Genomic DNA, 16,589 nt, shown 5'->3' on the forward strand with positions numbered 1-16,589 from the left:
ACGCGCAGGAGCGACAGGGAGCGCGGAGCGGTGCGAGGCGGCGCGGGAGGGCAGCGCAGGATTTCCTCCGGCGGGCGGAGCAGGCGCCCCGAGAGCGGCCGGGCGGCAGCTCCGCCGCCCCGGGATGCGGCTGTCAGTCCCGTGCGTGTCCCCCTGCGCTCTAGATGGGCTCTCTCCGACGGGACTCCACACCTGTGGAGCGGGATGCTCCACACCGCAGCGGAGGGGGGCAAGCGGCGGCACCCGGGAGAAGGTAACCGGCAGCCCCGTAGCGGAGCCGCCGCAGCGGCCGCTCCCGGTCAGGCGGGTGCGAGGGCGCACACAGGTCCCTCCGCTCCCGCCGCCGCGTCCGGAACCGGGACAACACCGCGGTGTGTGTCACACCCCCACCCACAGTTGGTACGGCCCAGCGCGAAGCATGGCGGGGCTGCGGGCGGCCGCGGCGCCGGCGCGGCGGGAGCGGAGCGGGATGCGGACCGTGCGGTGCCTCAGCCGCGGGTGGCTGCCGTGATAGGGAGCCAAGGAGGAAAACTTGTTCTACTCAAGTACCGATGGGGCTGATCCCCAGCAGCGTGGGCAGCAGGGGATTCTCCACCTCATACCGAGCACCTGCAGTGCTGGGGTCCTGCTTTGCGGTCTGTCCGTCCGCAGAAGAACGTGTTGCTGCTGGAGCGAGCCCAGAGGAGGCAAAGGAAAAGGTCCAAGAATCGAAGCTCCTCTGCTCTGGAGACAGCCTGAGAGGTTGTTCAGCCCGCAAGGCTTCAGGGAAACCTTAGAGCCCCCTCCAGTGCCTAAAGTTGTCTCCCAAGAGAGCCGGCGAGGGACTTGGACAAGGGCATGGAGTGACAGAACAAGAAAGAATGGCTTTAAATTTAAAGAGAGAACGGTTAGATTAGATATTAGGAACTAGGGAGTGAAGCAGGGTGGTTAACAAAAGGTATTCTATTAAAGCTGCAAATCATAAGCCACCTTATCACTGCAAGCAATCCTGGAGGACTTCCAAGAGTAATTCAAAATGGGTCATCATTCTCCCCACACCTGTATTTTTAACCTATGAAAATTCTCATTTTCTCCTGCTGAATTATGTCATATTTTATAGAAAGAAGGCATCCTCATTAGACCTGTGGAGTTGTCACTACTTGCCATGGGCGTCTCACCTGTGCTCAGTGCAACTGTTTCACCTGTCAATAGTTTAAGCTCATCTCTAATGCCTTGGCAGGTATTTGAGTTTTGTTAGACACTTGCTGAGTCTCTTTTCTTTGTAAAGAACTTAGCTATCCCAACTAGCTGTTAAGTATCTGTCAATTCCCCCCCCCCTCCCTTCTTAGAACCAAAGAATCATTTAGGCTGGAAAAGACCTCCAAGATCACTGAGTTCCAACTTTTGATCAATCCCCACCTTGTCAACCAGAACGGAGCACTGAATGTCATGTCCAGTTGTTCCTTGAACACCTCCAGGGATGGGGACTCCACCACATCTCTGTGTAGTCTCCATCAAATGGACTTCCATTCCAAATGGAATTGCAAAAGTCCATTCTGGGATCCCCCAGTGTGGCCCCCACATCCGACCTTTCCGTGGAGATCCCTCAGGTTGGCTCCTGTGGTGATGGCCTAAGAAATATCAGGATCATCAGGTCCAACTTTTAACCCTCCACAGAACATCTCCAAGAGCCACACCATGTGCATGTGTGCATTGCCCAGACACTTCTTGAACTCTCCCAGGCATGGCAGGCACAGAGGATTTAGCCTGAAGGCACCTCCCAAAGTAATCCAAATACAGGCTTTCTGTACTTAGAGTACAGTAAAGAGTTTAGGTGTGTATGTATCAGGTGCTTAAAAAAGGAGGCATGATGCAAGAGAGACGAGGGATAATTAACTCATATTCACACAGTGCCTTGAGCTGGTGAGTGGCAGGAAGGGTGGAAGGAAGCAAGCAAAGCCTCAGAAAGGAAAGAGATGCTCACACCGTGATTAGGATGGATGCACTGCTAACAGTGTCTGTGAGGAGATACTTGAAAGAGGTTCCCTGTTTTGTTACACAGCGAGGTCGATAGGTTATTTGAGCTGAAAACACCGCATATCTCAATTCCCCGGCCCCTCACGGGGGCCGCCAACATGGCGGCGGGTCCCGTCACGTGCGCGGCGGCGGCCGCGCCCCGCGCGCGCGCGGCACCTCCCCCGTGAGGGAGGCGAGAAAATGGCGGCGGCGGCGGCGCCTTGAGCGGCGCGTCCCAGGCGAGTGTCCCGGCGGGGCGCGCGGAGCGCGGGCAGCGGCAGCCGCGGGGCCCCGGCCGGGCCGCGGGGGCGGGGAACCTGCGCCCTGACCGCGCCCCGGCGCCGGGCCGGGCCGGCCCCTCCCGCCCGCCTGCCTTTGCTCTCCTGAGGGGGCGGTGGCGGGGCCGGGCTGGGCGAGGCGGGGGCTCAGGGTGGGTCAGCCCGGCCTGGGCGGGGGGCGGCCGGCCGGGGGGCACCGGGGCCCCTCAGCGCGGGGCCGCTGCTCCGCATGCCATGGGGTGTATTCCCACAGAGCATACCTTCGTTATTATTATGATTTTATAATTATTTCGGAGCTCTCTGTCAAATACCGGAATACCTGTAGGGGTTAGGCTTGGTGGAAATTTTTATTTAATTTGGGTTTTTTGTGGTTTGTTCTCTCGGAGTTGCAGGGAGAGGTTGTGAATTGAAAAAAAAAAAAAGAATAAACCATGTGGTTGTGGATGGTTGTGGTTGTGGATGTGGGTTGTCAGCGGGGTTTGTTATTACCATGGCATTTACCGAAACTTTCCAAAACAAGAGTAATGACATTCGTGTGTCCACTGTGAGGATAGTTTGTTAATTGGTATAGGACAGCAGGTTTTTGGGGTTTTTTTTACTTCAGGTGGTTGCTTTGACTAAGAAAAATATAAAGAAACAAAACTTTGGAATATCTACCTTATGCACAATGTAACTTGAAGTTATGTGGTATCTTGTATTGTTACTGCTTGAATAAATACATATTTTCAATAGAGTTTTCTGTTGTGCTTTGTATTTTGGGTTCACTTAAATGTGTAGTGATTGTTTCAAGTCAGTGTGTTTTCTGAAACTTATTTTGCATGATGGAGTTTGTTTTGAGTTAGCATTGCTCAGGGAGCATCATTGCAAGATCTTCATCATTAAACAAAATTAATTTTCTTACAAGTTAGCATCTGATGCCTGCCTTAGGTGAGGTGTCAGCGAAAGATGGAGATGCTGAGCAAAAATTTAGGAGCTCCTTACTATACATCCTTTTTTCATTGTACATCCTTTGTGAGAACAACCTGAGCAATGACAATACTATTTTTGAAATAATTTTGAGCAAAAGGATTAACAGCTCTCATGGAGTAAACTTGTGATGGAATAGTTATGAGTGGGATATGTTACATGTCTTGCTTATAAGACACCAAAAAATGTGGCTAAGAATGAAGGAAATGAGACATCTAATGTTGTTTTAAGCTAATTTAACTGGTTGTATAACTCTGCAAAAACTAGCTAGGCTAGTTGGAGGTGTAAGTATTTTGAGGTGCTTTTAATGTCCACTGGAGGAGGCAGGATTTTTTTTTTAAGATACTTTTCATTATGTGCAATTCATGTAAAGTGGTTTTAGAAGTGATGCTGTGTTTATTGCAGTTGGAGTGGGAACCCAAGTGTGTTAACTTGTGCCCTGCTGTAGGTGCACAAGTGGCATCAGTAATGCACAACAGACCTGCACTTTTAACAACAAATCATATTTTTTCTTCAGTTCTAATAGCAAGCATCTCTGTGTTTAGAGCATCCTTGATTGCCACAAGTTTTCTTTCATGGAAAGTCCATGCAAGTGTCCAGCACAGGGGTAGGCAGGCGGTGTTTGGGTGGCTGTTTGTGTGTTACAGTTTAGCTGTTGCAGGTCCCCAGGAGCTGCAGCACCATGTGCAGCCTCTGCTTGCCGAGCAGTTGTGTTTTGGGAGGTGAGGGTGGCAGCTGGCAGTGCCCTGTTCCTTTTCCAGCTGTGTGAATTCAAACTCCTGATTATATTCCCATTTGATGCAGCGCCCAATGGGCGGTTTGTTAAGAACTTGGCAAAGCTGCTTTTTTTTTTCTAGTACATTGCAGCTTTCTCTGGTTATTTCTCTGAGCCCCTCTTTATGGTAAGAAGGAAACATCTTCTCAACCCTCCCTTTTTTTGGCATCCTTTGGAAAGCAATAAACAGCTACTCTGTGATTTCCTTTTAATCGTAATACAAAGACTGAAAAAGAAACTGCAGTAAACACCCCCATAACATATATTGAGGTTTGTGATTCATTTCAGTTATAAAGATGACATTTTGTGCTCTGCAACAGAGGGAAGCCGCATAAGGCTGGGGAGGATCATTTGAGGTGCCTAAATAGGTGGTTTCTTCCTTGGTTCTTGCTGTATTGTGTGAGGTATTGCTGTTAAAAGGAGTTTTTCCTGTATCCTTTTCTCTCTCCCCAGACAGAGCATTTCACTGGTGGTTTTTGCCAAGAGCAGGTTTTGCTCAGTGTTCAGGGTCAGCCAGCACATCCATTCCTGGGCTGTGGGGGTGAGGGAGGTGCTACTGGTTCTGTGCAGCTGGCTGGAAATCTTGGATGTGTTCCTAAATTGGTTCTTTATTGCTGCTTTTGATGGATCTTAGATTATAACTACATCTCTCAAGAGATTGCATCAAGTAATAGCAAATGCTACAAACTAAGATTAGTAATTAAGAAATTCTTTACTATAGGATTGGTGAGGCCCTATGGAGGTTGTGGCTGCCCCATCTCTGCAAGTGTCCAAGGCCAGGTTGGATGGGGCTTGAAGCAGCCTGGTGTGTTGGAAGGTGACCCTGCCGTGGCAGGGGGTGGGACGGGATGGTCTGTGATTCTGTGAAACTTACCTTTTGGAAATAGTCCATGTTTCTGTCTCAGCAAAACATGTTTTTGCACTAAAATCAGCACGTTGTGGCCTTGCTTGTGAACCACTTGTGTGTCACCCCTGGCAGGCTGGACAAACGCTGCTCAGCTATGGAGAATGAACCCAGCACAACGACATGTTCTGCACCCACCACGAGCGTCACCAGCAGCGCCACCTCCCGCCCGCCGCTGCCGCAGATCTCCGTCTACAGCGGCTCCGACAGACATGCTGTGCAGGTACTGGGCCTGGGGCTGCCTCCTGCCCTGCACACAGCTCTGAGCTCTTCGCAGGGTTAACTTGTCGTTCCTTATTGCTGCTGGCCTTCTCCACAGCTGGCTTGCTGGTTTGCAGGAGATGTTTACTGGAGGGCCTGAGACCACTTAGGCATAGTTCAGGGTAGGCCTGTCTCCCTAATAAGGGAAATGCTATGATAGGAAGTTCAGTTTGTTCACCATTTGCTGAGGGGGCAGATTATTAACATACACTTTTGCAAAATAAAGGTTTTTGTTTGACCAACTTTGATCCAAGGTATCTGTGTGGGTAAGTCCTGCTTGGGATCCAGCCCCCTCTTGCTGTTCTTTAAATCAGGTCTCCTTGAACTCTGTGCAGTCCATTCTGTTGTGTTTGATAATTGGGTTTCTCACCCCCTACTCTGATCTCTCAGAAAGCAGAACATGATGTAGGATGTGTTGACAAGCAGCTGAGAGGCTGGGAGGATGTGTTGGGGATGATGCTGTATTGTCAGGCTGTCCTTGAGAATGTGAATATGTTGATGTTGACAATACTCTGTGACTTGGTCAAGGACAGTGAGGGAGCAAGTTCAGTATGACATAATTGGTGTGAAAAAATTATTGGCTTTATTTCCTTGTAAGGATAAACTTAAATATCATGTCAGCATGGTGAGTGCTTTGTAATTGTAATTAATTACCTACTGATTCATCACAGGTTATTCAGCAGGCCTTGCATCGTCCTCCTAGCTCAGCTGCTCAGTACCTCCAGCAGATGTATGCAGCCCAGCAGCAGCACCTAATGCTGCAGACTGCTGCTCTGCAGCAGCAGCACTTAAGCAGTACCCAATTTCAGAGTCTGGCAACTGTTCCACAGGTGAGAGTGAAGATTGCTGAAAAAGAATCGGGAATTGTCTAGAGCAGGGCTACAGTCACTGTCAAACGTTATAACAGCTTAAGTGCCTGAGCTTAATGCCTCATGATAATTCACTGTAATATTGTAATGATGTTGTTATTTTAAATTGTATCATCCTCCAACTGTTTGGAGGATTTTGTCCAGTGGTATAGATGCTCCAGTAGGCAACCATTCCATGCTTTATTGCATACATTATAATGCATCATGTAAATCATCAAGCAGTAATAAAATAAATATTAAAAATAGACTACTTCAATCTTCATCCCATGATTTTCTCTAAAAGTTGGTGGGGGGAGCAATGAATGGCATTGTATCTTAGTGAAATAAAAAAGAATGAACATCTGGCATCTTAGTGTGTTTTGCCTCACATCTGGCTGCATTAGAAGTAATGGCAAAATTAAATTTTAACCCTGAGTGTGAAAATGTAGGAGGTAAATGACATTTCATATCTGAAACACAGCTTTTAACATAGTGATCACTGGAGGAGACCCATTTTGAATTAAATCAGATTTCCTTTGACCTCAGTTTGCTTTGGATTGAGAGTATGATCTTGCAGAGAGAGGTGATTGTTAATGATTTTACACAGGGAAATGCTAAATGGAGTTATGGACCTCAGGGTTGTGGCTGTTTGGTGTCAGAGCTGGACTGACTCATTTTTGCTCCTGGCTTTTTCTTCTATACCTTTTTCATTCGATTGTGGTAATATGTTGATTTGTCTTTTTTTGTTGTGATGGATTTCTATGTAGATATACAGTTACTGAGCAAAGAAAATTGGGTCAGGAAAGGCTGAGAAGTTTTGGTTCTGTTCATACAGAAACCTAAATCACTGTCCCTGTTACTCATCTGAAGGGCTGGAAGAGCATCCTGTGACAGACACTTCATGTGCATACATAAGTTACCATTCCAGAATATAAGGCTGTTCTGTACAGCATTTATATATTTTAGAAGATTCTAATCACAATAAAATTATGAAGTGAGTTTTAATATTGACAGTTTTTATGATATTTAAGTTCTGAGCACCATAGGTAGTGAAGTGATCACTTAGCTCCATCATTGGCAGTTTGACAGACTTTACCTCTGATTATTTTTCTTCAGGTCTTGATCTGAAAGAATTATATGCCTGAAATTTGGTAGGACTTCGAGGAACTTAGTACCCTGTAGGTAGTATCCCATAGTGCAGAGTGCCCTCTATTCCCACTGAGTAAAGCATCACTGTTAACTCAGAGAAAGGTAGAGAGGGCTGTTTCTGATGGTTTATGCAATAAAATGAACATCACTTAAGCACTTTCTGATTTCACTATTTGACACATATTCTTGCTATTTAGGCAAGCCTGTCAGGTGGGAGGCAATGTCCTTCCCCCACTGGGAGTGTCACTCAGCAGTCAAGCGTGTCGCAGACCTCGGTACGTAACTGCACCAAGCCCTCCCTCCGTTCCCAACCCTGCTTGCTTCTTATATGGCTACAGGGAAAAGCAGAAAAAACGAATAGCATTCCACTTTGTATTGTTAAAGTTAATACTGCAGACACAGTGAGCAGGGTGCTGACTGTAGTCAGTGCTGGGTGCTGGGTGTGATTGTTGGCAGCCAGTGTTGGCTTCCCAAGTCCCAGACCCCTCTTGGTGCTCTGAGGGGCAGCTGCTCACTCCACAAGCACCAGTGGCTGTTCAAACTCCTGCAGAAATCACTCATCTCTTACATGATTTCTTACTGGATTTTCTACATTAGTTTCTTTATTTAGGGCACTACTGTAGGTGAAAATCATATGTATCAGGAATTAAATAGCACTAAATCTAAAGAATCCAAGTCAATGCTCACGTATATTTATGATACTGATTAAATGTTTATAGTATTCATTCTTTTATTGATTATCATCTTTTATCATTCATCTTTTTTGCAGTTTCACTTCCCATATTCTAGGCATGTGCTCAGGTTTCAGTTGTGAGCAGCTCTGTGTTCAGGTCATGCTGTATTTCTTTAAGTTCCATTGTCAGACATGCTCAGTATCTTCTGTACAGTTTTACAGCTGTCTGAAGTAGGATTTGTTAGTCCTGCAGACATCCTGCTTATTAATCACACCCTCAAGCTGTTCATGACTCCAGTGCATAGCTTCAGTGATTTAACTGTGTATTTTTTTAAGCTCTCATAGCTTGGCTTGGCTTACAGTTGTTAAAAGTAAAACCATTTATTCATTAAACTTTGGAGGTAAATTCTATTAAGATGTCTGATGTTAAACTAACAAAATAATTGGGCTGGGGTTTTTCAAGGAAATCTTTTAAGTAAGTGATGAAAAAGAGCTGGGCACTTAACTCTGTTAGACTGGTTAGAGAAAAAAAGAAAAAACAAAGACACAACAGCTTCTTTTTTAAAAAGATGCTAAGGAGTGTTTCTTGAGCATTTAATATGAAATTGGAGAAGGTTTTAGTCTTCAGTCATTTTTTAGTGTGCATATGTGAAATGAGGATTGAAAGTCCATAAGTGGTGGCACAAAGAAGCATCCTGATCAGGCTGCATAATAGAAGATACCAGTCCAAGCAGTTAATATATACATGTGAGGATCTTTAATATTAAAGTTCAGGTGTTTTTCTTAAAATATTGAAATCTCATTCTACATATTCAGGAAATGTGTATTTCTATGAGACATATTTTTCAGACTTCCTATCATTGTTTATACTCATAACTGCTTATTATTAGTTACTGCAAAGTGGTTGCTTGCAGTTTAAAAATAAAAACATACAATCTTGCCAGAATCCAATTTTGTGATGATTAGCTCAATATATTTTTGATATCTTCACAGTTCAGAGACTCCAACTGCCCCTGCCATTTTTATCAAGGGCTTTCTGGCTTTAGCCCCTAGGGTGATGGAATGTCCATGACAGCAGCAATATTTTTGTTTCCTTAGATTAACCTCTCCACCTCTCCTACACCTGCACAGATAATCAGCCGCTCTCAGAGCTCCAACACCACCAGCAGCAGCATCACCCAGCAGACCATGTTGCTGGGCAGCACCTCTCCCACCCTGAGTGCCAGCCAGGCCCAAATGTACCTACGAGCTCAGATGGTAAGGTTTGATTACAGTCCTTGCAAAGTTTGCCTTTGCTCTGTCCCTATTGGAAGATCTAAGCTCTCTCTCTTAAATATGGGAGATATTGGGCAGCTCTTTTGTATTTTTTTTTCCCACTAATTTGTAGTATTGAAGGGAAAGTCCTCTTATGTGCTTGTATGAAAGTTCATAGCTGTGTGTATCTACCTCAAAGATTATTCTCAATATGAACAAATATATTATTATATTTGGTTTACATTATTCTCCTTTGTTTTCTTTGTTTCTATTCTTTATTATTTTCTTGGTTTACTAAAATTACCATGACAAATAGTTCTTTAAATAAATTAATCTAAAAATAAAAAAGTAAATCTTAGAAGCTGCACATCAGTATGTGGAAGTATGTATCTCTTTAAGATCCTGCATTTCTTTCACAGATTTTTAAGATTTCAGTTTGTTACCATGTATTTTTTTCTTGTTTAACAGCTTATTTTTACTCCTGCGACCACTGTGGCTGCTGTCCAGTCTGACATTCCTGTTGTCTCCTCATCCTCCTCATCTTCCTGTCAGTCTGCAGCTACTCAGGTGAGCTTGTCTAAACTGATTAAAGATCTGCCCCACCAAGAGGGACAAAACTGAAAAGTAAGGAAATTCTGTGCTTTAGTTTTTCTTGCTTTGCTTTCACCCCAGACCAGAGAGCAGATGAGCTGCTGGGGTGGCTCTGCCAAACTCCAGCTGAGTGACCTTGCCTGGGAAGCTGTGCTGAAGGATTTGTCCTCACTGGGGCAGGATGGCAGTAAATGCCTCTGAGTGCCAGTGAGGAAGCAGACACGATTTTCTTGGGTTTGAATGTGCCCTGTGCTGACACACAGAGCAGTGAGAATGAAATGGAAACTGGCTCTTCATTACACAGGTTCCAACTGTTGTGTGCAGCAGGGATTATGTAATCTAAATAGGGAATGGTGATAATAATTAATCCTCTTTTTCACGTAAAAAATGATGTAAATTAGTGCTACAAGGGTAGGCATTACCCTAGAGAATGAAATTTTAGCTCAGCACATAGGATTGGAGATCTGGGATGTTACGTGCAGAATCTGGGTGTGGTAACAGACTTCAGTGAAATGATCCCTGACTGATGTACAATCCAGAAAGCAAACCTTTTGTTTCATGTTACATTGGAGGTGTCTTGATGAGAAGGGAGGTTAATATTGGTTGATTTGGAGGTTAATACAGAAACAAAGGTCTCAGTTTTGTTTAGCACACAGATAGCAGAGAAGACTCTGGTCCCACTGACCACCCAAGGCTCTGGTTCATGGTGGTGTCTGGAAGCTCACTCACAAACCACTGCACTTCTGCAGTGTCTGTAAAAATAAAATTGCCTTTGCTTAAGATGCCTTGTGTCACTTACTTTAAAGGCACAATAAAAGAGAAAAATGAAAGTTTTAATTCAAATTAATTAACAATTTCCATTTCTTTTAAAAATCCAATAAGGGAAAAAAGACTTCTGTATTTATCACTAAAGTAATAAAGATCCCTATCCTCTAAATTTTATGGCTTTAAAGATACTTTGATATGCAGATTTTTAGCTTCTTGTGATCACATGGGATGAGAAGCATTGCAAAATGTAACCTTTTTTTTGCTGTTTTTGCCTGATATTTATCATGGCTATTTACAGAGTTTGGCTCTTTTCACGTTTCGCTCCTTTCCCAGGTTCAGAACTTGACGCTGCGCAGTCAGAAGCTGGGTGTGTTGTCAAGTTCCCAGAATGGGCCACCAAAGAGCAGCAGCCAAACGCAGTCTGTGTGCCCCAGCAAGGCTGGCAGCAGCTCCAAGGGCAGCTCAGAGCCCCCAGAAAGCAGCAGGAAAGGAGAGAGCCCTGCCCCCGAGGGCCGCAGCACGGCCGTCACACGCACCTCCAGCATCCAGCACCTCATTGCACCAGGTGGGGTCTGTGGGGAGCTGTGGGGAACGTGCTGCTGCCACACTTCATGTTCTCTGACATCTTATTGTACACATTCCACATGAGCAGAGTTCAGATTTTATTAGTAAATTCACTTATTTTATTCGTAAATTCACTTTGATGTTGCACAGGATTTTGATTAAGCAGAAGCAGTAACATTCTTAAATCACAATACAAGCACAATATAGCAACTGCAATACCCTGTTGAGTCACAGCACAAACATGATTCTCATTCTCTCTCTGTATGTTCATTGTCAGGACATGCCATCCCATCTCTGGGCAGCAAAATGTGGGCTGAAACCACCTCAAGCCTCTTGCTCCCATCTAAATCCATTTTATTAGTGGTTTGTTTCTTTTTTCTGTGTTGTCTGTGTCATGAGAATGTTCTTATATCAAGTATTTTTATAAACCCAGAGGTAACAATGCTAAAATTTTAGTATTTTATATCAAGATAAATCAAAATAACCTGTACTTGGTTAGAGAGGCACTACACTGCATGCAGCATATTTGCATCTCAGTTTTCTTATTTTGAACAAGTGATGGTAGTCTAGACAATTGGTCTGAATTCTGTGGAATGTAGCTTGGCTTAATGACAGCTTTTAGAGAAAGAGTGGGACTTGGAGGCAGACATTCTGGAGGTATTGAGCTCTATTGCACTCAGAATTCACATTGGTAAGAAAAAACCCCATCGTTAATAGCAGAACAAATCTAAAAACCTACATAAATGAGTTGTTTCCCAAGTGGATAAAACAAAGAAGAGGTTTGCATGTGGAGGAAAATGTGTGTGTGCTGTAAGAAATGGCTGGTGAGTCACTGGTTTGCTTAAAGGTGATGATTTCTCTGGAAGCTGCACTATTTTTAGGTTTGTGCCTCTCAGTTGCTGTGTTCAAGTTCAGGCAAATGCCTTCAATGGTTTAAATTTATACTAAACTCTTGGAATTTTATTTAGTCTCTTAGCATGGTATTATCTGAGGTTTCACTTAACAGTTATCAGCAAATCCTGTTGTGCTTATCATTTCTCTTCCAGTCTGGTTCAAAGCAAAGGTTAAATCCATTTAAAGTTGTGTGAAATGCTTAAATAAGGCTGGATCAGCAATAATCTTAGACCTAGCAGCAAAAAGATAAATTTAGATACTTCTTTATAGAAAGTGTCTTTCTATATGTAAAAGCATGGCATTTGTTCATTGCTGCATTTTGCTTTAGAAATTGAAATACTACCCTAATAAATTGTTATTGTGTTCTGTGTGCTGTCAAAGAAGATATTTTTAAACAAATATTGGAAGTATTAAAAATATTTTAAAGTGAGAGTTTTGGAGGTATTTTACAATATTTTCAGAACTTTAAGAAATAAATGCTAATTTTAATAAATACTTTTTTCCCTTCCCTCACAGCTTCATATTCTCCATTGCAACCTCACTCTCTAGTAAAACATCAGCAGATCCCACTTCATTCACCACCTCCAAAGATCTCCCATCACCAGCTGATCCTGCAGCAGCAGCAGCAGCAGCAAGTGCAGCCGATTGCACTGCAGACCCCTCCGGGCCCGGAGCCGCCTCCATCCCAGCACTGCCTGCCGCTGCCCAGCCACGCGCCTGGCGGCGCCCCGTCCCACTGCTCCCCCATCCACATCCACCCTCCGCCGCTCACGCTCTCCCCCACCCCGTCCCAGTCAGCTCAGCAGTCCGTGGTGGTGTCCCCTCCGCCGTCGCACTCCCCGAGTCAGTCGCCCACCATAATTATTCACCCCCAAGCCCTTATCCAGTCCCAGGCCAGCTCCCTGGTGCCCGCGGCTCTGCAGGCCGAGCCGGCCGCTCCCGCGGCGGCCGCCGCCAACCCCGCGCGGCCCTCGCAGCCGCTCAGCCTCCCGCAGCACCTGCCGCTGCCGCCCTCGCCCGCCGTGCACATCGGGGCCGTGGAGCCGCCCGCCTTGGTGTCCCCGGGCCAGCAGCTCGTGTCCTCCACGCCACACCAGCAGTACCCAGCCCTGCAATCCGCTCCCATCCCTCTGGCGGCTCCGCCTCAGCTCTCGGCATCCTCAACTCAGATTCAGCCGCTGCCCCTGCAGTCTGTGCAGTCTTTACAAGTGCAGCCTGAAATTCTGTCCCAGGGCCAGGTTTTGGTTCAAAACACTTTGGTTTCTGAGGAGGAACTTCCTGCTGCAGAGGCTTTGGTCCAGCTGCCATTTCAAACTCTTCCACCGCCACAGACCGTCGCAGTAAATCTGCAGGTGCAGCCGTCAGTTCCGATTGAAACTCCAGTGGTGAGTGATGACATTGCATCCTTTATTCTTTCCCTGAGTCGGGTTCGTTGGCTTCAAAGCGACCTGAATCGGGTGCTAGACAGGGGACAAGACACCTAATGATTACAGAACTGAGGTTTAAGAAAATCCTAGACGTTTTCCTTCTGTTTCATGTTTTGGTTTGGGTTTTTTGTGTTGGCTTTTTTGTGATGGATCATCAGTCAAGAGTATCAATCAGGAATCATGAAAGTGTAAATTTAAGATCTAAAATCTTGTTTCTTAATGAAATTACAATGTGTTTGAAGTTTAAAAAAGTAAACATATGACAATGCTTATATAAAGAATTTTGGTAAATGTGACATGAGGACTGTAAACTTTTACCTCAATACAAACAGATTTTGATTAGGAGAACAATCTATACTAGGTGGGAGGTGCATATCAGGTTATTAAGATTATAGGTTTCTGGATTATTTATTTTGTACTAACATTAAAATAATATCTTCTTCATAAAAGAATAGGGAAATTTTGATGCTGTTTTGGCAATTCCCATCACCACTATTTAATTTGGTCCAGTGTTTCTCAGATGTCTGCAATTTGTAATTGAGGGTTTTGCCTTCAATCAGTAGATTAAAATGATGTACAGGAAAATAAAATGTTATGCAAATAAGGCTGACATTTAAGATGGCGTTGCTGGGCTTTAGTGGTAAAATGCTAAATGAGATTGAGATGAGCAAAAGAATCAGCAGCTCTTGTAGGCTGTTTTGAGGCTATCAACAGGTTAAGGAAGGAGGTGTGCTGTTCATTTTCAGTTTATTTTAAGAGGATAATAATCTCAACTCTGGTATTTTAAATTGGACAAAAGAGTAGGAGCCAGGTTTGCTTTTGACAGGGTGGTATTTTACATTTTAATCTACTGTCAGGAATTTATGTAAATTTATTTCAATACTTTTGAGGGAAAGACCTTAAAACCTCTTATAACCACTAATGCTTGATAGTCTTGGTGTACTCTTCTGAAATACTCAGCTTGATTACACTGCTGTATAAGATAGAACAATTTGCAGACTTGTCATTAAACTTGCATTTTGCAGATGGATTTAAATAACATCAAATGTATGTGTAAATAAAAAGAGCAGTAAACTATACACATAAGGTATTGAAACAGGTTCTCTGCTCTGTTTGATTGGAGCTTCTTTATGTATTGATGTTTGTAACAAAATACTTCAATTTTGCTGTCATAGATATTGTGATGTCCCCAGAGTTTATTGTTTGGTGGGCATTTTGAGAACTAGTATTTTATTAGAAGACTAACATATTTGACCTGGTAATTGCTTTTTAAAACTGTATTTATGCAACTCTTTTAAGGTGTTAAGATAGAATGGAAATGTCTCTAAAGCAATAGTTTGTTGGATGCAGATTTACCAAGTGGAGAATGTGTGTGAGGAGGAGATGCCCGAGGACTCGGATTGTGTGCACATGGCAAGAACACCTACACCACCCACCCTGTCCCCACCTGCCATCACCCTGGGCAATGGAGAGGCTCTCAATTCAGAAGATCCTTTGTCAGGTGAGGACAAATGCCAGGCTAAGATAGCTTTTGGTTTTGTGATTTGTGTGAGTAATTAATGGGCAACTATGTTTGTAGCTAGCAGGTACTGAGTAAAGGAAGGTGTTTGCATGAGGAGGGTGTGTTTGGGGAACAGTCTGTTGAGATAAACCATCTTGTTTTAAAAGTGGAATCTATGAAGCCTAGGGAAGAGTCTGTGTTAGGGGCTGATGGGTGCAGAGATGGGTCTTGGGGATTTATCACCTCTTATTTCTTGATTCTGAGCCAATGGTTGGACATGAGTGATAAAACATAACATATTTTGTTATTTTTTGCAGAACATGGGGGACTGCCTTCAGTGACATCATCAGTCAGTGCCTCAGTAATTAAATCTCCATCTGATCCTTCCCATGCCTCTATTCCACCACCCCCTCTTTTGCTTCCAGCAGCAACGACAAGGAGCAACAGCACCTCCCTGCCCAATAGCATTCCCAGCCTAGAAAACAAACCTCCCCAGGCTATTGTCAAACCCCAGATCCTGACCCACGTCATCGAGGGCTTTGTCATTCAGGAGGGCTTGGAGCCATTCCCTGTAAGTCTGAATTTGCTAGGAATTTTTTACTACTAATCTTTGACATTTGTAAGAATGATTTTATTTGTGGCTAGTTGATATTTAGATCTGGAATTTCTGTTTCAGATGTTGGTTTTGACCTTCTCTCCACTGATTGGTGACTTGAGTAGTAGTAGGCTATGTCTGGAGTTAACTACAGAGAGTGGGTTTAGGCTACCACTTGGAAAACTTTTTAACATTTGTTTGCCTCCTAGATCCCTCTATTTAAGTGATCCCTTAATTTGAACCTCAGAGCTGAGTCTGTTAAAATTTTAAACTGCTACAATTTGTTGTTTTAAGCACTGGCAAGCCTTAACTGGGCTAGGTGTAATTAGTGCAGTGTCTGGTAAGGAGCACTGTTGAAAATTTTAAATCACAAACTGACAATTCAAAGCCTGTCTTTCTAATTTAATGTGTCTCATTTTCCCATTCCTTCATTTCTGTAGATATAATGTGTTTCTCCCTTTGTTAAATATAATTGCAAACTCTGCAGAGCAGGAGTGAGTCTTAATTTGTTTGAGAAATGAGCTTTGTTACGATATAATTGCACTTCATTGATATGAGGTAGAAACTGATCATCTTCTACTGAGAAAATTGCAAACAAATATTGTTTGTAATAATTCACTCTTGTGAATAATGTTAATTACCCACAGTTGCTTTGCTTTTGTTGCACTAGGTCAGTCGTTCATCTTTGCTGGTGGAGCAGCCTGCAGAGAAGAGATTGCTGGTGGAGGGTCAGATCATGAGTGTGGTGTGTGTTGAATCAGACCTGCAGAACACAAAACATGCAGACAACTCCTCAGACACAGAGATAGAGGATATGATTGCAGAAGGTTTGTAGTTTTTGCTTAAATGCCATTTCCCCCCTCCAGTTCTGTGTGCTATGAAATGGGAATCATCCTGTGGCCTGGCCCAGAGAAACCAAGTTATTCTGTGAACACACATTTTTGTATAAATTCATTTAAGATTTGAAAGTTCAGAATTTTTTTAGCCACCCCTGGGTTTTCTTTCCCACAGCTTGTATCCTTATAGTATCAGAGCTGGTTTTGGTGATCTGCTTAAATTTAGTCTCAATGCAAGTTTTTCTTTCATTCTCTTAAAATATTTCTATTCCTTCTTCCATATCAAAACTCTTTGCAGCAGTCATTTTGT

The 16,589-nt window shown here is 43.9% G+C and overlaps 1 protein-coding gene across 8 annotated transcripts in view; it reads left to right on the forward strand.

Moving 5' to 3' along the window:
* The first annotated feature begins 9 nt into the window (after window positions 1-9).
* PHC3 (polyhomeotic homolog 3) overlaps window positions 10-16,589 on the forward strand; it is a 31,042-nt gene continuing 14,462 nt past the window's right edge. For 2 of the 8 annotated variants that reach the window (XR_012581681.1, XM_074547447.1), the window contains exons 1-11: window positions 10-253; window positions 4,994-5,141; window positions 5,851-6,009; window positions 7,374-7,451; window positions 8,948-9,106; window positions 9,572-9,670; window positions 10,796-11,027; window positions 12,437-13,305; window positions 14,698-14,848; window positions 15,166-15,419; window positions 16,114-16,270. Coding sequence is in view for 7 of the 8 variants with exons in the window: in XM_074547447.1 (XP_074403548.1) it covers window positions 165-253; window positions 4,994-5,141; window positions 5,851-6,009; window positions 7,374-7,451; window positions 8,948-9,106; window positions 9,572-9,670; window positions 10,796-11,027; window positions 12,437-13,305; window positions 14,698-14,848; window positions 15,166-15,419; window positions 16,114-16,270 (2,395 nt within the window). In the remaining variant the exon portion in view is untranslated. Of the gene's footprint in view, window positions 254-413; window positions 2,235-4,993; window positions 5,142-5,850; window positions 6,010-7,373; window positions 7,452-8,947; window positions 9,107-9,571; window positions 9,671-10,795; window positions 11,028-12,436; window positions 13,306-14,697; window positions 14,849-15,165; window positions 15,420-16,113; window positions 16,271-16,589 lie in introns of those variants that run through there. The other 6 variants (XM_074547448.1, XM_005484759.4, XM_074547450.1 and 3 more) reach the window with 6 other exon arrangements.

The sequence above is a fragment of the Zonotrichia albicollis genome, chromosome 9, assembly GCF_047830755.1.
Source record: "Zonotrichia albicollis isolate bZonAlb1 chromosome 9, bZonAlb1.hap1, whole genome shotgun sequence".
Taxonomy (NCBI): Eukaryota; Metazoa; Chordata; class Aves; order Passeriformes; family Passerellidae; genus Zonotrichia; species Zonotrichia albicollis.